This window comes from Cupressus sempervirens, chromosome 10 (assembly GCF_028749045.1).
Source record: "Cupressus sempervirens isolate cs-2001-9-10 chromosome 10, ASM2874904v1, whole genome shotgun sequence".
NCBI classification, from domain to species: Eukaryota; Viridiplantae; Streptophyta; class Pinopsida; order Cupressales; family Cupressaceae; genus Cupressus; species Cupressus sempervirens.
Window position 1 is genome coordinate 51,677,641 of NC_143127.1, and position 26,657 is coordinate 51,704,297.

The following is a 26,657-nucleotide window of genomic DNA, read 5'->3' on the forward strand; positions in this document are numbered from 1 at the left end:
TTTGTTGCCTCTCATTTAGATCCCATTGCTTCAGAAAATATCTCAAGCTATTATGAGTTATACAAACAACGAACTTGGCACCGACCAAATATTGCCAAAACTTGGTTAGGGCTTGCATGATGGCCAACATCTCTGTCATAGAAGGAATATAGATGCTCATCTTGTGTAAGTTTTTGAATGTCATGGGCTACAGGGCTGCCTTTCTTGCATCAATACAATGCTAATACCCTCTCGAGACGTACATAATGAATGGTTGAGTGAAGTCAAGTAAGGTAAGAACCGAGAAAGTTCTCATAGCTTCTTTTAACTTATCAAAACTGTGTTGTGCCTTTTCATCCCATCACAAGGATCCCTTCTTAGTTATATTTTTTATCGGAGCACTGAGTTGAGAGAATCCTTTCACAAACCTTTGGTAGTAACTACATAACCTAAAGAAACCTCGCAATTCTGAGAGTGATTTTGGCGGAGTCCAATCAAGGATAGCCTGAACCTTCTCCTAGTGGACTTGTACTTCAAATTTACTGACAATGTGTCCTTAGTATAATACATCTCTATCATTCCAAATTCACACTTGGATTGCTTCGCGAACAAGGACTTAGCTTACATGATCTCGAGGAATTCATCCAAATGCCTCAAGTGTCTTTCCCATGTTTTACTGTAAATAAGGATATCATCAAAGAATACCAGCAAGTACTTATGCAATTGTTTGTTGAAGATGAGATCCATACAGGACTAAAAAGTAGTTGGTGCATTCATCAATCTGAAGGGCATGACCAAGAACTCATAATGCCCGTGATGACAATGGAAAGCCTTTTTTACAACATTTTCCCGCATGCGGATCTAATGGTATCTAGAACAAAGATCTATTTTAGAGAAATAAACTGCACCATGCAACTCATCCAACAATTCATCGATCTTAGGAACAAAGTGTAATGTTCTGTTCTTCAGCTAACCCTCTGGAACAGACCCGTACAAGTATAAACCTAACGAATGTTGGGGTCAACTTGCCCTATTGCACATGGAAGGAGGCCTGAAAGAGGTCGTACAAAATGAGGCCATATGATAGCTACTAGGAGGCTGGCAAATTGACGGTCGTACAGTAAAATTGTTGGTTGTAGTGTGGAGAGAATGGATAGACAGTTAGGTTGTATGGTGGTCCGTATAGGAAGTAGCCGAGAGGTAAGTTCGTGGGGGTGTTAGGAGGCCATACGGGTGATCTTAATGGTCGTACAGTAGTTTTGGGACATAGTGGGTGAAGCTATACGGGATATGTGTGAAGGTCGTATGGTAAATGTGTGGAGGTTGTACAATTAGTTTGGAGCTAGTACGACTTAGCTTGGAGGCCATACTAGTGTGTAATGGTAGTTGTATGAAGTGTTGTGAGCAGTGAATGGGGTATGGAAGAAAGAATGACTACAGATCTGCACTTTAAACTATTAATCTCAAATTCAACAAATAATGCCAAACAAGAATGGAGATTTGAACACAAACAACCTTCAATTAATATATGCTGAAAGATGATGCTTCAATTTGCTAGATCTTAGCGAAGTGTTACAGGCGACGGAATAGGGTGAGGGTTAAATCCCACTGAAACCAGATAAACCAAATAGGGAAGGTCTTTCACTTCCGAAATGGCGAACAACAAAGAACTCCAACTGGAATTCACAGTATAGAGAAAATAATCCAAATTGCATACCTAATAACTACCTACAAGTCGTGCTTAAATAACTGTCGAGGAAAACTTTCCGAGGGTGTACAAAGATAGGCGACAACACAAACTACGGAAACAAAGCAAAAATGGGTCTGAGATATATTAAATTAACTGGCCCATTAACAATAGTTTGAATAATAATCTATTTTATGATGGGTATACTACAGTCTTCCCATCCCAAAATTTGCTTGTCCTCAAACAAACGCAATGTTGGATGCTATAGAATGTGCTCGCCTTCCCAGGTTGTGTTGTCTAGGGGCAAGTGTTTCTAGCGTACCAAATATTCCTTTACTATTCGGTTCCGCAAGGTCTTCTCGTGTACTTCAATAATCTCTGTTGGTTCCAATATGAGCTTGCCTTCTTCATTAAGCAACAAAAGGTTTGTAGTTACTATGACATTTTGTCTCACAGCTTTCTTCAGGTAGAAAACGTGAAAAACGTTATGAATAAGACTCCCCTCCAAAAGTTCCAGCTCGTAGGCGACTTTACTAATGCGGTGCACTACAGAATAAGGGCCATAAAATCGTGGCTTCAGTTTTTCTTTTCCCTTTTCTTTCAATGAGGATTGTCGGTATGGCTAGATCCCAAGGTAGACCAAGTCTCCTATTTTGAAACTCCTCTCTATTCGGTCTCTATTGGCATACATCTTTTGTTGATTCTGTGCCCGTTGTAAGTTTTCTTGTAGGTATCTTAGGATGTCCTGTCCCTCCTGAAGCCAATCCCTCACACTTGGTGCACGGCTGTCTCCTGGAATTGTGTCGATGAAGGAAAGGGGTTCACACCTGTATAAATCTTTGGATGGTGCCATCCCGATGGACATGTGGTACATGGTATTGTAAAAATATTCCCCTAGGTGTATCCATTTGACCCATGCTCGTCGTTGTGCCGAAACATAGTTCCGAAGGTAACTTTTGAGCCACTTGTTCATAATCTTCGTTTATCGGTCTGTCTGAAGGTGGTAACTAGTACTTGGTGATAATTTTGTCTCGGTCAACTGAAATAGTTATGTCCAGAAGATATTGATGAATTGCCCATCCCGATCACTAACAATGTTTTGGGGTAACTCATGCAGACGAAAGACTTTTCTAAAAAATAGATTGGCAACTTGTGCTACCTGAAAATTTGAGAGGATGGCAAAGAAATGTGCACCGCCACGAAGATACAATCCTTTTCGTCACCTTGGAAAATCTAGTTATGAAATCCATCGAAATACTTTCCCACTTATGTTCTGAAATTTGCAGAGGTTGCAGTAACCCGACAAGTAAAGTATGTTCGGATTTGTTCTGCTAGCATACCACACACTCTTACATATGGCAATATGTCTCCTTTAAGTCTTTTCCATGAAAACCTCTCCCTGAGACATCTGTAAATTTTGAGGAAGCCCGGGTGTCTTGCCAAGGGTGAGTAGTGTAACTCCAAGATTTTCTACTTCAATTTGGATTCCGATACTAAAAATATCCGATTCTTATAGTAAATGATGTCAACCACCACTCTGTAGCGATAATCCTAGGTTTTGTCATCCATTAGCTCCTAAGCAAATGTGTTTTTGGAATATTCTAGCAACAAATGTACTTTCCAATCAACTAAAATCTGGGTTAGTAAGTAGATGGCGGGTTTCCTGGACAAAGCATCTACAACCACATTGTTCTTTCCTTTCACATATTCAATGTCAAAATCAAAAGCTTGAACCTCGCTTACCCATTTTTGTTGACTCTCGTTCAAGTTCTGTTGCTCCAGAAAATATCTCAAACTATTGTGATCTATACGAACAACAAACTTGGCACCCACTAGATACTGTCGGAACTTGGTTAGTGCATGTACAATGGCCAACATCTCTTTGTCGTAGATGGAATCATGTTCTGTTTGCATAAGTTTCTTGCTTTCATAGGCTATGGGGTGTCTATCTTGCATCAGTACTGCACCTATGCCTTCTTCGGATGTGTTGCACTCCAAAATGAATAGTCAAGTGCAATCAGGTAATGCAAGTACGGGACAAGTGCTCATTGCCTCTTTCAACTTATCAAAAGTGAGTTGCACCTTTTCATTCCACTAGAAAGAATCCTTCCTTTTCAAATCCATTAAGGGTGCACTGAGTTGAGAGAATCCTTTAAAGAACCTCTGATAATAACTGCACAATCCTAAAAACCCTTGCAATTTCGTAAGTGATTTTGGGGGAGGCCAATCAAGGATAGCGTGAATCTTCTCCTGATGAACTTGAACTCCATACTTACTAACAACATGCCCCAGGTACAATATTTTTTTCATACCAAATTCACACTTGGATTGCTTGGCGAACAAATACTAATCCTTCATCATCCTTAGGACTTCATCCAGATGCTTCAGGTGCTCTTCCCATGTCTTGCTATAAATAAGAATATCATAAAAAATACCAATAAGTACTTACACAATTGTTTGTTGAAGATGCAATTTATGCATGATTGGAATGTAGCAGGTGCATTTGTTAATATGAATGGCATGACCAGGAACTCATAATGCCCGCAGTGACAATGAAAAGCCATCTTTTCCACATCTTCCTCCCTCATGCGGATCTGATGGTATTTGGAATAGAGATCTATTTTTGAAAAAATAGACAGTGCCATGCAATTCATCCAACAACTCATCTATCCTTAGAATGGGATATCTATACTTTATTGTTTTTTGGTAGTCCACACACATGCACATTTCCCGTCCTTTTTGACCAATACCATTGATGACGCCAAAGGGCTAGAATTGGGATAGATCCATCCTTTCTCTAGCAGTTCCTGAATTGTGTTTTTGATCTCATCTTTGAATTTCTTGGGATGGTTGTAGGGTGTGGTTATGACTAGCTTGGCTCTTGCTTCCAACTCGATAGTGTGTTCAAACCCTCAATGAGGCAATATGCCAAGAGGAATGTCTATAAAAAATTTATCATGTTCACTCAAAACATTTTGGAGATCATCATCCTGGGGAGGTGTTCGTTGCCTTTTTATAGGTTCTGCCAAGACCAAACAATGTGCAACCCAAGCAACGTCATCATGTTGAAATATTGCCTCCATCCAATGTGTAGAAACTTCCTTCAGACCCTCATTTTCCATTCCGCAGAGAACCTTCTTTCCATCAACAACAAAAGTGAAGTCCATCCATTTGAAGCTCTGAGTGTATTCATCAAGTGTCTCCATCCATTGTATGCCCAAAATAACCTCCATGTCATCAAGGTCCACTATGAAGAAATCCTCAGTCAACATGTGATTCGCCATTGTGATACTTAGCTGAGGAACAAGGTGTGTGTAGGGCAGAAGAGTCCCTCCGATAACCTTGATGTGTAATCCTATGTGCATCTCCATAGGTAGACCTCTTTGCTTCACCAGAGATGAGTTTATATAGTTTAAAGTAGCCATGCTATCGAGCATCACCATAACCCTTTGTCCTTGAAGGGTTCCCCATACACAAAACACAGTGCACCTTAGGCTACCAGCAAGGGCGATAGTTCCTTCGTGCCATACCAATGCTGCAATTCTTTTCGTACAGTTCAAAGTAACCATTCTGGTGTCCTCGTGGGGTTGGTTTTCTTTGGAGGGCATATCTTCTTGTCCGTCCTCATCATCAGACACGACCTCAATGTAGTGGATTTTTCCTTTCCCGAGGCATCTGTGCCCAGGTTCCCATGGTCCTTTGCAGTTGAAACATAGTTTCTTCCTTCAAAGTTCCTATTTGATAGCTTCGTCCACATACGGCTTTCTTGGTGGAGGTTTGTTATCTTTGTTTCCATCTTTGTGATGATGACGCCATTGATGATGCCATACTCCTTGCCTTCTTAGTGGCCTCCAATAGGGTGGCAGGATTGAACCCTTTTACCCAACCCTTCAATCGTTTTGTCAGTCCATCCATGAAGAGCACTCCGTCTTCTTTCAAGAATGCCCGGGACCAAAACAGAGAGTTTCTAAAATTCTACAATGTACTGGTCAACTGATCCAGTTTGCCTTAGTTGTGCCAAATCTTTGAAATTCAGTTTTGGATTTTTACCGTCAAATCGATCTATCAATCTCTCAGTGAATTCTACATAGGTATTTATTTGATCATGCCCCAGTGTGATGGTGTTGTGATGCCACCATTCATGGGCAACTCCCTCTAAGTGTAATGCCGCAAATTTAATTGCTTTTTCTTCTGGCATAGGATTAAGCTGGAAGTATCGACCTTCATTATCCACGCTTGTACAGATATGGATCTAGATCCATCAAATGGAGACAAATTTACTTTACTCAACTTCCACCTAAGATCATCGTTAAAATATCCTTTTTTTCTGCCTCTCGAATATCTCATTCTCAAATCTGTGTAATCTTTGTAGGATATATCTTCCTCCAAATTCACATTCTTCTAGTCTTCTCTCAATTGTTCTTGCATTTCTTCAAAGGTTGGTTGCTTCTCTCAGTGTCGTGCCTTCATCCATGGGGCAAAAGACAACATGGAAGGTCGAGAGCCTGCTGGATGAGGGTTTGCTTTACCCGACACCGAGTCCGCACTATGACCATTTTGTTCACCAGATAATTTATTGTCTACCAACTTCTTGAGAGTTTCTTCCATGAGATGCTGAATATCATTGATCTGTGCCTGATTCCTCCCAAGTTCTCTCATAGTGCCATGAGTTCGGTAGCTGTGGGTTCTAGTTCTACAGCCATTCTATCAATGGAATGGGTTCTTCTTCTCTTCCGACTATAAACTCTCATTCACTATCCACAGACTAGCAGGATTGAAGCTCTGATACCACTATAATGTTCCATTGTTCGGCTACCCCTCTAGAGCAAACCCATACAAGTATAAACCTAATGAATGTCAGGGTCAACCTGCCCTATTGCACATGGAAGGGGGCCTGAAAGAGGCCATACAAAATGAGGGTGTATGGTAGTTGCTAGGAGGTTGGAAAATTGATGGTTGTACGAAAAAGTTGTTGGCCGTACGATGGGGAGAATGGACAGATAGTTAGGCCATACGGTAGTCCATACAGGAAGTAGCAAAGAGGTAAGTCTGTGGGGGTGTCAAGAGGTTGTACGGTTGATCTTGATGGTTGTACGGTAGCCTTGGTACACAGTAGGTGATGTCGTACGGTATGTGTGAAGGTTGTACAGTATGTGTGGAGGTTGTACAGTTAGTTTGGAGGCAGTACAACTTAGCTTGGAGGCTGTATGGGTGTGTAATGGTAGTATGGAGTATTGTGAGCAGTAAATGGGGTACGGGAGAAAGAATGACTACAGATCTGCACTTTAAACTATTAATCCCAAATTCAACAGATAATACGAAACAAGAATGGAGATTTGAACACAAACAACCTTCAATTAATATATGCCGATAGATGATGCCCCGATTCGCTAGATTCGAACATAGTGTTACAGGCGACGGAATAGGGCGAGGGTTAAATCCCACCAAAACCAAATAAACCAAATAGGGAAGGTCTTTCACTTCCGAAATGGTGAACAACAGAGAACTCCAAGAAGAATTCGCAGTACAGAGAAAATAATTCAAATTGCATACTAATGACTACCTACAAGCAGTGCTTAAATACCGATCAGGGAAAACTTTCCAAGGGTGTACAAAGATAGCCAAAGGCAACACAATCTATGGAAACAAAACAAAAATGGGTCTGAGATATATTAAATTAATCGGCCCATTAACAATAGTTTGATTAATAATCTATTTTATAATGGGGATATTACATACGGTATCTATTTTTTATTGTTTTCTTGTTTAACACATGGTAGTCCACACACATGCATAACGCCTTGTCCTTTTTCACCAAAACCACTGATGATGCACAAGGGCTAGAGTTGGGATGAAACCATCGCTTCTCGAGAAGCTCCTGAATTGTCTTCTCAATTTCATCTTTAAATTTTCTAGGATGGTGATATGGTGTAGTGATAATAGGTCTGGCACCGGCTTCCAACTCGATGGTGTGCTTGAAACCACGATGGGCAGGTATGCCAAGAGGAATGTCTACAAAATCTCTATCATGTGCATTCAAGATGGCCTGTAGCTCATCATTCTGATACGTTCGTTGCCCCTTTATTGGTTCTACCGAAATGAAGCAATGCACAACCCACACAATGCTATCGTGTCGAAAAATGGCCTCCATTTGTTGAGCAGAAACTTCCTTTGGTCGCTGATTGGCAATTCCTCTATGAACGACCTTCTTTCCAGCAACAAAAAAAGTGAAGTCCATCCTTTTGAAGCTCTGTGTGTGTTCATCCAATGACTCCATCCACTATATGTTAAGGATGACCTCCATATCATCCAAGTTTACAATAAAGAAATCCTCCATTACTGTGTGATTAGCCATGGTGATACTTAGTTATGGATGGTAAGAGTGTTCCTCCAGCGACCTTGACTCGGAATCCTATGTGTACCTCCGAAGACCTCTTTGTTTCACCAAAGATGAGTTTATAAAGTTTAGAGTAGCTTCGCTACCAAGCATTACAATGACCCTTTGTCCTTGACAAGTTCCCATACCAAGAATATCGCACATCTTGGGCTTCCAGCCAGGGCAACGGTTCCTCCACATCGTACCAATACATTAGGTTGACCATCTTGGAGCCCTCCTGTGGGTGATCGCCCTGTAGGGGTAGATTTTCATGATCGTCCTCATCATCAAAAACAACTTTGGTGTAGTGTATCTTTCCTTTTCCAAGGCATTTGTGCCCAAGTTCACACGACTCGTTATAGGTGAAACATAATTTCTTCCTTTGGAGTTCTTGTCTAGTAGCTTCATCCAACGAAGCCTACTTCAATGGAGGTTTGTTATCTTTGTCTCTTGGAACCAATAGTAGTTTGAAGTAGGAGTAACCTCAAGAGGAAAATGTTGATGATGTTGCCATACTTCATGCCTTTTTGATAGCCTTCGAGAGGGTGGCAGGATTGAAGCTCTGTACCCAACCCCTCAATGGTTTTGTCAATCCGTCCATGAATAGTACTATCCATCTCCTCTCAAAAATTTCTATAACCAAAACAAAGAGTCTGAAATTTTGTTATGTATAGGTCGACCAATCTTGTTTGCCTTAATTGTGCCACCTCTTTAAAATTAAGTTCTTGATCTTTACCATCAAACCGATCTATTGGTCTTTCAATGAATTTTGCATAAGTATTTACTTGGTCATGTTCCAGTGTAATGGTGCCATGATGCCACCATTCCTGTGCCACTCACTCCAAGGAGTGTGCCAAATTTAATTGCTTCATCTCTGGCATCGAGTTGAGCTGGAACCAGGTGTCGGCCTTCATTACCCATGCTTGGACAAATATGGATCTAGATCCATCAAATGGTGATAGGTTCACTTTACTCAATTTCCTTCTAAGATCATTGTTAATATATCCTCAAATTTCACCTCCATAATATCCCATTCTCAATTCGGTGTAATCTTTGTAGGATATATCCTCTTCCAAGTTTGCATTCTTCTAGTTTTCAGTCAACTGTGCTTGAACTTCCTAAAAGGTTGGTTGTCTTACTCCGTGCAATACCTTTGTCCATGGAGGGAAAGTTGACATGGAAGGTCAAGAGCATGCCAGATAAGGATTTGCCTTTCCCGAAATTGAATTGGCATTGTAACCATTTTGTTTGCTTGATATCTTATTTTCTGCTAGTTTTCGAAGATTTTCTTCCATAAGTCACTAAGTATCATTGATGTGTGCTGGATTCCGCAAAGATACCACAGTAGTGCCATGATTTCAGCAGGAGCAGGTTCTTGATCTGCCATTCTATAAATTGAGTGGATCTCCTTCATTTTCGACTATAAACTTTCATTCATTGTCCATAGGCTGGTAGGCTCACTGGCTCTAATACCATTGTAATGCTCCTGATCTGCCAAGAGTCAAATACATCTAAAGGTGAGGATCTGGAAGGAAGATTTTTGATTGCTTAGGTGGCCAATTGTGTGTTTTGTACGGTGTAGGATGTGTAGGATACACTATACGTAATGGTGATAAGGAATGCTCTGTTGACAATGGTAATAGGCCCTACGACAAGTGCAAACTTAGTTCATAAGGTGTCCACTAGATCACCATACGGTAGCCAAGACTGGCTATATCGGGTCTGTGTCAAGTAAATAGAATGCTTGTATGGTGGTTCATACGAAAAGAGAACAAGTGTTGAGGCCAGTAAGGTGATATTGATATGTCATATGGTGAGGGTTGAGATGACGAGAGGGGTGTATGGTGCAGACAAGAGGAGGCATATGGTTTGCAAGTCGTGCACAGAGTTTTCTTCACTCCACGAGTTTGCCAATACTTGACTAAGTGCATAGTTATATATATATATATATATATATATATATATATATATATATATATATATATATATATATAATTGCATGGATTCCACCAATAATAATAATTTATTAGACAAAGAGAGTGTTTGCAAGAGATATGCCAGAATGGAAGAAGAATCTCTTAAAATGGTGCTCGAACTTGCCAGATCTGAGCGATGAAATACAAGAATAGAATAGGCGGAGGGTTAAATCCAACAGAAACTAAAATAGTAAACAATCCAAAACTCCAACAAGAATTTGCAGTATAGTAAAAATAATCCAAATCGCATACCAAAATAACTCAACCTCGTGGACATAAATACCCCTTCCAGGGAGAAAGTAAGTACCAACAAGAGGTATGACAAACACCTACAGAACCATTAAAAACAAAATGGTTCCGAGATAAGCTAAATTTATCGGCCCATAAACAAGGGTTTAATAATTTATTTATTATATGATGGGAACATTACATGGTACACTCTTCGTTTCAGTGTATAAACTTGCATTCATTGTCTGCCAGTTGGTAGGATCATTAGCTTTGATGCTAATGTAATGTTCCCTTCTTTGCGTACTAGTAAATTACCCTCTTTAAGAAAAACCAAATCAAGGTGCAACACCAAGTGACATAGGGAAGAATGTCTTGGTTGTATGGTATAGTGCTAAAGGAATTGATACGAAAGATCAGTTGGAGGAGACTATGCATAAGGTTTGAGAGGGAGTATTTTGAATGGAGGAAGGAAGATGCCTGCATGATAACACAAATGGAGAGATCTCTACGGTATGGCAGGTAGATGCACGGAGCTTCTATAGTCCGTATGGTGATTGAAATGGTCATTGATATACAATGAGAGGGTGTCCAGTAGTGTATGGTGGAAGGGAATACTACCGTACAATATCCTTTCTTGTACGAACACTACTCGACAAGGAAGTTGTATGGTTAGGGGGATGAACTGCCAATTTCAGAGAGATTTATGTGTGAGTTTTAGATGTCAAACCAATGCTAATTAAGATCTTGGCTAGCTACCATATATATATATAGATAGATAGATTCGCCAAACACACAGATCTCTGCCAAACACAAATATATGCAATTTGTCTCTAAACAAGAACTATATTTGTAGACAAAGATGGCTCTTGGATTTTCCAAATCCAATGCAAAGTAATCTAATACACAAAATAGGGTAGGGCTGAAACCCACCAAAATTGCAGAAGCCAAGTAGAGAAGGTTTTTCACTTCCGAAATTGCAAAGAATAGCAAAATTGCATAGAATTTGCAATTAAAAAATTGTTCAAAATTATAAGATCGCTGCCAATGTATTTGCATTGCCTGTTTTGGTATGTGTCTTCCAAGGGTAGAAATCTCTCGCTCATTTATATTGTGGATGAGACATGGAGAGACATGTCCCTTCATTATTATTTAATTAATATAACAATTAATTATTTTACATACATATATCTTCAGTTTAGTTTTAGGGGTTTATCCAATGGAAGCTACCAAACATCAACACTCCCTCTTAGCTAGGGAGATTTTAACACGATATTACCTCAATGTAAAATTAGGAATGACAAGTTTTAAGAATATATTTGATCATAAGATATCTAGAATTTAGATGTCGTCTTATCATATCGAGAGTAATAGCATCTTAAGTGTCAAGTCACATGACATTAACCAAGTACTCTTTGAGTAATGGCCTCTTGAATATCAAGTCGCATGATATTCACCAAATATTCTTGAGCACTGGCCTTCTAAGCATCAAGATGCATGACATTCACCAAGTACTCAAAAAAACTATTCATAAGGTATGTGCACACGTATCCTCAATAATACTTACTATAGGAACACCCATGGCCTATTTAAGGATCTTAATCCACTATGCAAGATCTAATCTATCATGATCTGTTTCAGTCATCATAAGATGTCTATCACAATAGTAGGCCATGGTCTATTTAAAGAACTTAATTCACTATGCAAGTTATCATCTATCATGATCTGTCTCAGACATCATAAGAGAAGATTAAGATATTGAAAGATTGTCACCTTCCAATAAATTTTTTAAGTGATAATTATTTGGAAGCCATCACTTCCTCATGACGTACATAGGGGATAGGCCCATCAAGATCATGTAGTCACACACATGGATTTTTAAACTTCCTCTGAATATCAATATTCTAAGATCCTCATCCAACATTGTCTCTGATGAAGTGTCAAACTCCCTCTAAATCTAATATCAATCATCCTTTTCCTGCAAGACATCCTCGAAGCGAAGGGAAAAGATCAAGGCCAAAAAGCTCCTACAATAATAAAAATCACCTTTAACGATTATTCTCAATAATATTATTATATTTTAATTATAAGAACATTAGGGATTTGATTCTACACTCGATTCATGATGAATTAATTCTATTACAATATAAGAATGCAGTTATTAATAATTTATTTCTATAAACATATTATATCTCCATAGATATATTAAAATCACATATGCCTACTTATAAATTCATCTCAATATACATATTTAACATCATTGCAAATTACTCCATATTTACTATCTATTATAATTTTATCACCTAACAATTTTATTAGTTATTAACAAAATTCTCATCTACTTTAACATATTCTAACTACATAGAATTTTAGTTTATAGGACATAGTCTAACATATTATAATATGTAGGGATAAGGGATCCTGTAACTCACTTTCTTGTGTGGACCATACCTCATGTGCTTGTGTGGACTGAGCACCTAAATCCAAATTAAGGAGTTCCTATGCATTTGACCCCTGGTACATTTCGCTATAGTTGATTACATGACAAAATCAGAAACATTTGTATTTCACTGTAGTGAATGCTTTGTGCTTGCACTTGTCTGCAGACTGTTGGGCAGTTCTATATGATCAACGTCCCTTCGTATTCCTAAATTCAGGGCTTTTCACATGGCAACAATGTTCTGTATTTAAATTTATTTTTCTTCCGCCCTTAGATCTCCCCATTAATACTATGCTCATGTGGTGGGTCCACCCCTTTTGCATCTGGAATATAAACCCACCATCCCTTGTATTATATCTCCCCTTGCTTGGTTATCCTCTTGTCTAGCTGTCAGCTGACATCAATAACTAGACAATATTTTTTGAGTGTTCCTTCTATAGCATTTAACGCATCTCCCATTCAATGTCCTTTACTCATTGTACCAGGTCACATTGTGGAATCTACGCAGTATGCAGGTTTGACCAGTCACTAGTACTTTCTATGGCTCATGCTTAGTTATTCGATATTCGATTTTCCTTCATTATTGGCATCCTTTAATTAAGATACCACTATAAGACCCATGTTACTCTATGCATAATTTGCCTAGGACTTTCATATTGGCTATATTTGATGTTTTGAGGAGGCTTGTGTAACTCCAGCAAAAGTAAACTCTATAACCGATAGTGTCATATTATTCCAGTGCCCCTATAACTGATAGTCACAGAACTCTTTTAGTTTCATCACCTGTTGCACTTACAAATTAACCTTATGCTTTAACTTGATATGATATTTCGCATATTGATGTCATCATGCATATCCATAATGATTATTTTAGATTCCAAACGATGGTTTATATGAGATAAACATTTATCTCTAGTTGGAAATTTTGGCCATATCCACATAAATTGATGAAATATTTAAGACAATCAATAATGCCTCCTTCAAAGTGATAATGAATTCTTCAGAAACATATATTCATTTGCAGCAGCTTGAATATTAATTTTACAACTTTACAATCCTTAGCTTTAAGGATTACCTTTAATAAAAAAACTTGTGCATTGTAATTTCTTCCATTTCCTGAGATCTATCACCTGCTTTGATACCATGTTGGAAATTATAAGATCACTGAAAATGTATTTGTACTGCCTGTTTTGGAATTGTGTTTACCAAGGGCAGCGATCTCTCAGTTATATTGTGGATGAGACATGGAGAGACATGTCCCTTCTTGGGATATGTCTATTCATTATTATTTAATTAATATACCAATTGATTATTTGAACTATATATATATATATATATATATATTCAGTTTAATCTCATGGGTTTATCCAACTGAAGCTACCAAACATCAACAAAAATAAGTCAAGTCGCATACCTACAACAACCATCTTGATGGATATATATATCTCGTTGGAGGAAAACTCTCGAGGGAGAAACAAGTGCCAACACATGACACAAACACCTACAAGAAAGTAAAATACAAATGGGTATGAGATATACTAAATCAATCGGTCCCACATACAAATTGTTAACATTTTATTATTTTAGGACGGGAATATTACATATGTCATGATGTTGATACAGATGATCATCTTTATGGGATCACTAATTGTCCAAAGCTTAATAATAGATCTCCTCTAATCTTGGTCAATCCTTTAATATATAATGATACTTGATCAAGGCAATCAGATGCTGCTAGTTTCTTCGTTAATCAGATATTGATGAGGACTGAGTTTCACATATGATTGATCTGCCTTTTGACTATGAAGGATAATAGTTATGGCTCTGCTGGCTATCAGTAATTTGATATATAATTATCATGCTGACTGATGTATAATGGTTAGTCATCGCTTGTATCTTCTTCCTATAGGATTGATCATTATTTGTTGATCCATAACTTTCTGATCTGCTTTCACAATGATGATTTTATTGGATATCTTTTTGGTGTACTTCCTTAATTGTAGACCATTGATATTCTCCATGCTTTCTATTTAGTCGATGTTTACTATCAACATATGATAAGCTTTACTATTGGTAGGATAAAACTTGCCTTTATGATCAATGCTATGAGCCTCCATATAACATCTTATCACCTCATGATGATTGTTGATGGTAGTAGTACATACATCCCTTCTAGTGTGATGATGGTCTATATGAAATGCCAGACTTCTTCGTTGTTGCCCTGATCTTGTCATCTTGCATCCTGACTTATCATATATCACATGCTAGCTAGGAAAAATTGTCTTACTTATAAGACTTCACAACTTTCCCTTATACACTTTATTAACTTGTACTATCTACTTGCCACGTACAACTAACTACTAGTTATCTTCTAACTATTAGAAGGTGCTCAAGATCTTCCATACTTTAAACACACATGTAATTTATGACATCACAAGTCAGAACAATCTCAGCAGCAGCATCAAGTTGCGGATTTACTCAATAAGACTTAGCACAAAGCAATTCAACCAATTACTCAACAACTAGGCATAGAGTAAAACTCAGTGAGCTATTCTACTAGAGTCACTGAAAGATAAAAGTAGTTTTAAGGATTCAGCATTTTCTTATACACAGAACATTAAAAAAAATAACTAAAAGATATATATCTTTAAATTGTCCACAACGAGAGTGAATCAGAAGCTATGAGCAGTTCAAGTTGAGAGCAACCTTCAGGTCCAGGCCTCTTTCCCTATTCTAATTTTTAAACTAAAATAATTGGGGAAAAAATGGAGACAACATCTAAAATAAAAGGAGATGATGTGCCAAAATAGATGACATTTAGTGGTTATTTGGTATTTTTGAGCTTATTCATTTCAACAATGAAAAACCCAAGGTTGCACAGGGATGTGGGTACTTGGGGTACTTTGGGTACGGGTACGACTATTTTTCATAGTAGGGGATGGGGGTACTTGGGTATGCAAACTTTATTTTTTATTATACTTTTACATTTATAGAAAATCTGAAATTATGAATCATGACAGAGAAGGCAGACTTTAAACATGAACAAGATCATAAATCATATGACAATGACATATTGCTAATGATAAACTTTCAACTGATTGGGTATTGAATTAAGCATGAAAAACAACAAGCTGATACACAAACAAAAAACCAAAAAAAAAAATCATAAACCTTAATCGAGGTCCTTAGCTATGATGCTCTCCACCGAGTACCCAGTTCTTGGGATACGTGTACCCATTACTTGGGTAAGTGGGTACGAGTACCAGGGGTGTCAGTACAAGTACCCATGCAACCTTGGAAAAACCTCTCTGTGTTACTCTTTCACATGAATATGATCTGCTTTGTTCCAGTGCAATAATATCACAAATGATTTTAAACAATTAATGTATTATAGGAATGTTAACTTTGTAAGTTGTGGTTTCACATTGGAGACATGATGAAGAGAAAGAGGTTAAGCATTGGTCATGTGTGTAAGGTACCATCTAGGACATGCACTAATAATGTAAATGGATGTCCAGATATTGTCCATTATCCATATGGACATGTTTGATCACTTCTAGTACGTTTAAAGTCCTTATTTCATTTATGAATAGATAGAATATATGTCCTTGTTGTGGTCACCATATTTATAATTATTAATTCCTTGCAAAGGTAGAAATACAAGTTTATAAAGTTGAATAAAATGTAATGATGTAATGAATGATATTATTTTTAACATACTAGAAAATGCAATTTAAGATCCACCATTCCAAATCTTAAAATAAAAAGTACACTAGAATTGAACAAATATGTTTCTGTTTGGGTACCAAAACTTTCTGATGCAAGATAACATACCAGCCGGTACCAGCATTTCTGAAAAGGTGGTGAAGGTATTGTATTTTTGACAAAGTAATCATGTGCATTGAAAGCTATGTAGAGATCCCCACACCCATAATTTCCTTCGTGTAATCTACAATCAATAACAAGACATAACCTATTAGATACAAGGAATCTGCTATACAAAAAATGGCACATGCACTGGTTGAAAACCATACTAGTTGATTGCAACTAAAATAAATATCAGCTGAAGTAAGACACTACATCACTTTCTTCTTCTCTTTGGCATGCTCAACTAAATGATAATCATGAAACAACTCATGAAAGCCATGAAAATTAGGGTAGAATAAGATAATCCCTTCCTTTACTTAGTTGCTTGTTTTCTGCTATTGTTAATTACCTAAATTCAAGGAGACAGCTGCATAAAGGAGTTGATGTTAAGAGATTCATTATTTCACTAAAGATTTCAAATGTTCAGTAAGGATGGCTATATAAGTTCAATGAAAACAAAGGAAATAAAGAGTGCGGTTCCATGAGGACATGTCCTTTATTTTTTTCAAGCACACAGGCACTAGGGACAATCTAGGGATCTAGGGACTGCTTGCAGACATTCCCACTGCACCCCATCTCAAAAAAAAAATTGACGAAGTGCCCGGTCTGTGGAAACATGAGGGAAATGCCAAGGTGAAAACTGGCCATCCCTGTGATATGCGGTCACTATTTTTTTTAAAAAGCCCACAATAATTACAAAAATGAATTTAAACTATTTTTTGTTCCCAAACACCCATACACTTTTATAAGCCCTAACACAGAAAAAGAACTTGTTCATATGGGTATTTTATTTAAACTTACATGCAAAAAAAAATTTGCGGCCAAGTTAGACAAACTGGCAAGGTTTGATGGTACCGCCGGAGAAACCAGTAAATGGTTAGTAGCTGAGATGAGAAATAAGATAGAAACTAGCAAGAGAAGTGAAACAGGTATGTTAATCTTCCCTTTGTTTTTCTTTTCAACTTTCTCAAAGTTAAAAAACATAAAATGTACACATCTTTTGCTTTCCTATTTTCAGTTTCCAAACTCCAATCGCATATTAATTCACAAAACAAAAACAAAAAAGCAACAAAAGTGAGAGTAGAGTGCATGATTAGAGGAAACAGAAATGAAAAGCAACTTGGGGACTCATCAAGGTGTGGGAGCGGTATGGGTGAAGGGGGAAAATCTCAAAATGTATTTGAATGCAGTTCCAAAGCTCTATAAACATATGAAGGTCTCTGTGATTCTACAAATTCTCTTCATCAATTTGTGACAGCCCTCAACAAAGATAGAAAGAAAAATTCAGGGAGTATTATATTGTGGTTGTCACATTTGGAGAGATGATTTAAAGTACAATTAATAAATTATGTTTGAGAGCCCATTTATGGATACATTGTACTCTCTCTCTCTCTCTCTCTCTCTCTCTCTCTCTCTCTCTCTCTCTCTCTCTCTCCACACACACACACATATATCAAGGTATGTTAAAAAATGATTATAAAATCATTTCTTTTGAAAGGCCATGAATTAAAGAATTCAATAAATTTGATTTTTTTAAATATTATTTTAAATGGTTAAAAGGCACATGAAGGGGATCGACCTATTGGTCAATACTATAAAAGGCACGACAAAAGTAAAAAAAACATTCATTCACTCATTGGATATTTTGGAGAACTTGGAGTTTGTCTTTTGTGCACTTCTGTTGGAGAAGAACCATGGTTTGTTGGATTAAGCTTTGGAGAACGTAGTCTCCTCATAGTTTTACTACCTGAGGTGTGTGAGATATCACTTGAAGGCTACAATTTGTTGGTAGTTTCAATCAGAGGTTACATTTTTGCAAAATTAGTGATGAAATTCAGAGCATACATAATAGTTTAAAGGCTGAGTTTGAAAGTCAACTCCAGAATTATTGTGTTTCCCGTTTGCTGCATACAGCAGTTCCTTTGAGGACATACCAGCAATAAACCTTAACCACATTTGGAGCATTTCAGCTAGGCATTGTATTCTTAGGTTGAAATGCCTCATCTATTCGACTTTTCCCTCTTTTATGGTGAGTGGCCTATCTCTACAAGTCATTTGGTGCAGATTTTAAACTGGAGAAAACAATATTAAGAGAAGATTCAATTCATTATCAGAATTTTGTAACTGCACTCTTATTTCTAGAATGTTATACAATTAGTATACAGGCAATTCCGGGTATGCATGTGATTTGATAGAAGTATTGTAAACATTCAATACTCAATATAATACATTACAACTCTTCTATACTCCCAGTTTGTTTTCAGATTATTATATTTAATGAAGAGTTGTTACCTGCCTAGCAACACTTTGCAAAAATTCAAGGAATTGCATATTTATTTAGAAAATCATCCATATATATCATTTGCATAGTGAAACAAGTAGCTTGGAAGTGTTAGAGCCTGCAGGGGTCCTTACAGAGGTATCGGAGCCTGCCACCCCATTAGGGTTTGAAATAAAAATTCACGAAGCTCACATAGTTGATTTTTGACTAACTAGCATTCAAAAGTTCCAAGTGTGGGGGTACTACAGTATTATAGGGAAATCCAGGGAAGACATAGAACAAGATGTCATCAAGATGGGGGAAGATGCGAACAGGAAGCTCCTCAACTCCTTTTGGACTATCAAAATATACTAGATGCTTTTAAGCACAATAGAGTCTTAATATTTTTCTGAACTCTGTTGTTAATATTTTTCCATACTCCACACATAGCTTCAAAGGCATTTTTCACCATAGAATCTGACAAAGTCTGTCTTCTATTGACACATGAAGCATAAATAGCTTAATGTGACACCCATAGTTTGCATAACTTTGTGAATGCTAAGGCATGGAGGATGCTGGAAAACACTTGCGAGATTTGATTTTTAAACCTTTCCAATCAATTAATTTTTCTAACTATGAGTTTCTTTGAGCATCTTGCAGAAGAGGTCTTCATATGTGTCTATAGATTAAGCTGCTTCTTTCTTAACAATCAATGATCTTTCAAGAACTAGACTTATAAGTCTAGTGCTTGTATGGGCATTAATAGGTCTATCGTTTGGTGCAACAACCCCCCTAGTTTGTAACAAATGGTATCATAGTTTGGTCATAGGTTCGAATTGCCTCGGGTAACGCTGAGGGGGGATTGTTGGACTAACTGCCAACATTCCCCTTCAGGTTTCTGAACATGGCTTAACCCCACCTGTGTTCTCTATGTCTAGTAGTTATATGGAGCATTAACTGGTCAATCTTTTGACGCAACGACAACCCTGGTTTATAACAGTTCAATCGCTCTATTGAGTTTTGGCAATGATTTTTAGAACTTTTGGAGAGCATACCTGATGGTTTTAGTTTATATAAGTTGCTGCGATTGGGTTAGAACAGCCTTTATGAGACACGCATATTTGCCCATTGTCCATTGTTGAAGCATCAAATCATTTTGGATATTGTTGCAAAACAATCTCCTTGGCCTACCACTTGCTTCAAGAGCACGTTGGAGGACTTTTACAGGCACCATTATTCATGGCATTCATATTGCAGATAGGGCAGGGCAACCTGCTCGTGGAGGGTCGATCTCATGCATTGGAAGCTTCAAAAATTCCACCAAAAATTCAAGAGCATTGCCACCTTGTTTTCTGTTTATTACCAAGCTCCTCTTGTCATTTGCATTTATGTCATGGGCATTAAAAATCAATAACCGTGGCTGCCATTAACATTCAGAATTTTCCAAAGTGCATTCCCTTGTGAGCCAAGAGTCTTGGCAATTGTTCAATGTTTGTAATTAGTCAATTGCATTCCAACAATAAATAGGAATAAGGTTGCATTCAACTCTTACATTGTGCTTCATATTACTTTGCATGAGAAGTGTTTGACATTGTAAAGAGCCTTGCTAGCTCTAATACCACTATAATGAGCCCTGCTGGCACTTTGCTGGGTAACTGTTGTTTTGTTTGTTTTTGAAAGTTTTTTTTGCAATTTTTTTGTTTTTGATATATATGTTTTTTGGCTTTTTCAAGTTTTTAAAAGTAGAAATGCATAATAATTAAAACAATTCAATGAAGCAATGCAATGCACTCAACATCTTTATTGACTATATGTTGTTCCAAGTAATTACAATGCCAACTAATGATGCACCAAATTAATCCAAAGAACCCAATTATTGACATTGATAAGCTCTGCTAACTCCCAACCGCCTTGAAAAGACAATTATTTGAAAAGCTGACCAGTATATATGTATTCAGCTCTCTAAGAAGAAAACAGAGGTTCAGAAAATGATTAACTCTTCCCTAAGAAATGATCACAGCTTTCTCAAACACACACACCAGCATTCTTGCAAGTCATGATATGCACAAACAATGTTAAATGCTTCTTTGATTGCAGCGGTTCTTGCAGACTAAACCCCAACATCCAACTCCAACTGATTTCAGAATTCCTCCTTAATAATTCCTTAAATTTTCAGCAGCAATTGCAGGCACAACTCATTGGTATTATGAGACCAGCTCAAAGTGCGAAGGCCGGAAGAATTAACCATTCTCTCAGCTTCAAGATTTTTGTGCCAAGTTGGAAAACTCTCCAAGTTGTTGTGCTTGGCGAGTTTTTCCCCGCAACTTGGCAAAGGAAAAAATTGCTAATTTTTTGTGAAAACTCATCGAGTAATAGTGGAGTTTTTGCAAAAAAATTGGCAAGTTTTTCAAATAAAATATATTTTAAAAAAATCTATAATTTTTTTGGTCTTTTTTTTTATTAAAAACAGGAGGCAAAAAGCCTATATATATATATATATATATATATATATATATATATATATATATATATATATATATATATATATATATATGCTAGCAGAGCTGGGAAGCAGAAGATGTGATTGTAATGATGTATTTACTTCTAGTTTGACAAACTATTTACTATTTTGATTCCTGCCATCAACATTCCGCATGAGAATGGGATTTTGTACCCACTATGCATTTATATATATCTAATTCTGCATGTTTCTTTTGTGTTCTCTTTAATTAACTGAGTTCATGCATCTTCTCAATTGAATTTTGCAAAAACAAAATGTATTTTTAGTTAAATTTAAGCGGTTGTTTAGGTTCCCAAGTTTTTCCCCCAATTTTTTTGAAAAATTGGCCATGTTTTTCCCCTTTTTGGGGGTGAGGGGCTTGACGAACTGTTGCCGAGTGAGAATTTTCCAACTATAATCCCAACAATAAAAGATGATGAACGGTCTTAACCTAAGTCACAAGGTTTGCCGAATTTTCGGTTAGAAATTTGAAATTCACCGAACTCTGAAAAAATGAAAAAAAAATGCAAAAAATCTCCTCAAATTCATACAGCACACAAAAATCTTGTTGTTTTGCATAAATATTAATTTATTGATGGTCGTTTTAGGGTTTTCGGCCAAAAATATTATAAATAAATGGATTCCCTTCACCTTGAGTACATAAATGAAGCCTAGATTTTTTGGGGGATGTGAGGGACGACAAAATGTTTTCAGCGTTTGAAGACTCTTTCTATAATGATCCTCCAGGAGGACTTTCCCTTTGAAAGTTGTAAAGGCAAAATCAATATTAAGTATTTTATATTTATTTCAATCTATTGAACTAATATAAATTAATTAATATTAAGCTTTTCAGTAAGTACTTAATAAAGTAAGTATTTCATAAAACTAAGTTTATTTTATAACAAACTTATTATAATCCAACCAAATCAGTTGGCATTTTACGGGAATCAACACCTGATTTCCATTATCAAAATAGAAGAGGCAAATGCTTTTGGAGAGGAGAAAATGGAATGAATGATCGAAGTTGAATTGAAATCGAAGACTTCACTCTCCTTTCGTCAATATTCAATTGGCCTAGTGGAGTTGAAAAGAAATTATGACAAGCATATCATATATTCATCAGTGATGCATGAGAAGGAAATGTTGTCCGACAAACTAGGTAGTTAGACGGTTATGGGTATAGGCACAACTGTGTCGCTTCATTGGCACCGTGTTAGATGTTATAAATATGGCATACACTTATGTAATTAGCATCATGTTGGTATTGAATATTATTGTTTTGTACGGAAGCATTTGATGAATGAATAATACCTTACTTTGTTAAGTTATATGTTTATTTCATGTCCACCTACGGGCTAAACATTTGGCGCCGTTGCTGGGGAGTTGGTCTAGGAACCAATTTGTTGTTGGGCTTGCATGCATGGCATCCCACATAGTATCCCATGTAACCTCGTTTTCCGCCGCTTCTCTCCATATGAAGGTTTTGAGGCTTATGCGGTACAGGATGTGGAAGTTCTGTGTCGCCTCGTACTCACCTTCCAAGAGTTTGTCTCGCCCTCATCATTAGTTTTCCGGTTGTCTGGTATAGGTATTCCCATTTATCCTCATCTTTCCATTCGCTGCCACTCTGGATTTGAACAAGAAACTTGAATTTGGGAAACTATCGTTGAAGGAAGGAATCCAATCGCTCCATCTTACTATGATGTTGACATCTTAAAAAAAGGGTTGGAGTATAGTGTTGTTGAATTGGGATTGTCTAAAGCATGTAACATCACGTTGGCCATCGAGGACATGTCACTTGAGCAAAACCTCTGCCAATTGAAGATTATGTAATGTCCTTGTTTTTGGCAAGTCTACGCAGTTGATGGAGTTAGCTCATCATCTCGACCCTCGTGAGCTAACAGGGTGTTTTGAGGGTCTCAGTTGTGGACTTACTATTTTTAGTACGCCTATTTTTGGTAGTTGCTATTCTTGGCAGTGCAGTGGGTGGCTTGGCAGTGGATTGTAACCGGCACTAAATAAGTTTAATAATTGCATAAGCTCTTATTTAGTAATTATTAAGTTGCATTATTATAATAATATTTATATTATTATAATAATGACTTTACGAGATATTTCTAAAACTGTGTTGGAAAGTTTCAAGTGTTGAGCTCTTTCGGGAAAATTCCACAATCCTAAAGTGAAGTTTTTTAGGAAACTTTGGCCAACGAAAGATTATAAATGACAGCTCATTTCATTGAGAAAAGCACTTTTGAATATATTTTTTTTTTTGTGCCTTCGTGGCTTTTTCCTAAATTCTGAATTGTATGCCCTTGCTGATGTATAAGGGTTAAGTTTGAGAAGTTTCTTGGCAATTGTGCTAAAGTATACAATTGGCCAACATTCTCCTACTGTATTTTTTGTAGCTAAGGAGAACAATCTTTATTATTATATTCTCTCATCTTCTGATCTGGCTGAGGGTTTGAGTAGTTTTTGAGGCTTCTTGAAGATCGTATTGTTTCCAGTCTACTGCTGAGGTATAGTAGAATTGGAATTGGAGACTGGTGAATTAATTTGGTGTCTACGATTACTGTTATTATTGTTCCTTGAAGATAATTGTTCTGAGATTTATTTCTATCTCCTCCTGTTGCTGGGAGACACCTTTGTTTGGAATTTTAATTGCAATTCTACCTGCAAACCGTAAGTGTTCAATCTGCATTTGTGAGGGTGGCTGTTGACATATTTATCTCTGTTGATATTGTTGCCTAGAAGGTCGTGGGTTTCTGAATAGTTTCCAATGCTAAAGTCCTGTTCTTGGCATATAATTGTTCATAGTTTCTAAATATCGTTTGTGGCTGGCATTTATTTCACTATTGGTATCTGCCAATAGCAACCATCATTACAATATAATATTCTTCTATTTGAGTGACTAAGGTCGCTTGTAATTGAACGAATTTGGAGGCTTGTCACATTGGCAGGTATTGGCATTCTATTCCGCACATTGGTGTTCACACAGACTGCATTCTGGACTGTTAATGGGAGGGCATGGGAGCCTATAATTCAGATAGATGACATTCATCATTCCTGTTGTTGAATGCTGAACATTCTTGTGTTCGGCTAAATCTCTGCAACCACAACTGGCTGTCTTGTAGCTGTGTTTGGGGCACTAGCATCACCTGTTCTTGGCATCATAATCAAGGGGCTGCATTCTTGATGTTGTGCGCCCAGATTTATTAAATCACATAGACGGCTATTCACCTGATAAGGGCACGTTGCTGGAGTTGTTTTTCAGTGGGAAAACTTACCAACCTTTGGCATTGCCTCTGCCTGTAGAAGGTGAACTGCTGCAATTAACATCACAACAGGTCCTTCTCCTTGGTATTTGTCTTTGCTTCAATTCTGATGTAAGCAGGCATAACATTCAATATTTTTCACTAGCCATTGGAAATTATACTGTGAAAAAGTAGAATGCAAATGAAATCACGTTTAGAGGTTTGGCTCTGTCAGTATTTATTATCTATTACCTTATTCCTTGTATGATGAGTTGGTTAAGCAAAGATAGAGCGTTGCTATTTTTACAAGAAACATCAAAAAAATACATTTTCCCTTGGTTTGACGGAAGGAGTTTGTTAGGATCTTAGCAATAGTTTTCAGAGCTTGTCAGCAAAGTGTATGATGAAATGCTAGTAGCAAATTAATGAAGGAGGGTTGGTGTCTGCTGAAGTTATAACCATCTGAGGTTATTACAGATTACAACCCTATTGCATTTGTGAACAGCAGAAGTGTCTCTTGAAGGAGAGCACGGGATTGAGAGTCGGCACTGTTAGTAACTAAATTAACATGGTAACCCACAGAAGCCAAGGGAATTGAGAACTATTGAATGCACGGTGCCAGGCATAGACTCCGACACCGCAGATCACATCTGGCTGTGGACAGTCACAAACCAATTCCTACAAACATTTACAGGTGCATTCTAATTTATATTTTATCAGGAAAATGTTAATCACAACCACAGAATCCAATAAATTCATATTCCATTTCTGTGTAATTGTTGAATGATCGATTGATAAATGATTGGGAGGATTAATTGGTTAATAAGGGACACATTCTATAAACTGATAATTGACTACAATAACCCAGGACAGTTGTTGTAATGTATATTGGTCTGCATATTTCTGGCACTTTCATTTATTTTACAAATCTTACTCTGCAAGAAATAATAATAGGAACATACTGGAATTCAGTATTGCATAAATATTTGAGTAACTACTGGTGTAAATTCTTAATAGTAGTAATCTGGAATGTTACAGTTTCTCAGTTGAGCGTTTGATATTGCAGACTGAGCATTTGAGCGATTGATTGTTGTGGAGGCTGCAGACAGAGTGAAAGTTCTGGAGGCTGAGCAAACGTTTTGGAGGCAAACGTTTTGCATACTGAGTGATTAGATCTGGCGGAGGCAGCAGCAGCAGCAGCCAGCAATGACTGTGTTCTCCATTGAATCTCCCGACTCTGCTTCAAGCCTTCAACTGCCGTTGACGGATACCAGGTAGGTGTCGTTAAATTTTATTTTGTAATGTTTTCATTTTTAGGTTTGTGTATTGTAATGTAATGTCCCCCGTAAGTTGACTAATAATTTGGGCCAAATCTCTTGAATCCTCTATCAGTATTATGAACTTCTTCTTACTATTTTTTGTACTAAATAAGATATGACACAAACAACTTCATCTCAATCTAATACCACCAAGTTTATTCAAAACCAAGACTCTTTGTTAGACAATATCCTTCATATTGCTTCTGTTAAAAATGTCGATGATGCAATGTATATGGAATCCACTAAAATTGTTAGACTTGTTTGGTACTGTTCTTCTAATGTTTGAATGGGAGTGAATTTAATACATATATTGCCTTCACATAGTTTCCATATTATTTGGGAAAAATCTAGGTTGTCTGTTGTTAATATTATTAATGTATTTTCTACACCTTATCTGTAATGAAGAAGGGTATCCTTCCCCTCTCAATATGAAATCTGATAAGGAAAATAGCAAGATTGTGAGACAGGGCTGAGAAGGAAAAAATGCTTTGAGGATAAAAAGAGAAAAAAACACACGAAGTCATTAGATTTCAGCTGTCTTTATTGCTTTGAAGTGAGAGTGAAAATTGCATTGTAGCAATCTGTGAACAGAATGAGCTTGTACAAAAACTAACGGCTTGAAAATAGAACAAATTGTCTTTCAAATCACCACATGAGTTTTTCTAAAGTTTGATTTCTGCATACATAGATGGTCTCAAAAGACTGTGTAGAATTGCACGAAAAACCAGAAACACTCCATCCATAACAGTATCAATAATGGCTAGTAGCTAGTCTGTA

The 26,657-nt window shown here is 37.2% G+C and overlaps 1 protein-coding gene across 2 annotated transcripts in view; it reads right to left on the bottom strand.

The window, feature by feature from the left end:
- The window catches only part of ISA3 (isoamylase 3), a 313,468-nt gene that overhangs the window by 46,771 nt on the left and 240,040 nt on the right, over positions 1 to 26,657 (bottom strand). For both annotated transcript variants that reach the window (XM_089804631.1, XM_089804630.1), the window contains one exon: positions 16,518 to 16,632. In XM_089804631.1, the coding sequence (XP_089660757.1) occupies positions 16,518 to 16,632 (115 nt within the window). The remainder of the gene's footprint in view (positions 1 to 16,517; positions 16,633 to 26,657) is intronic.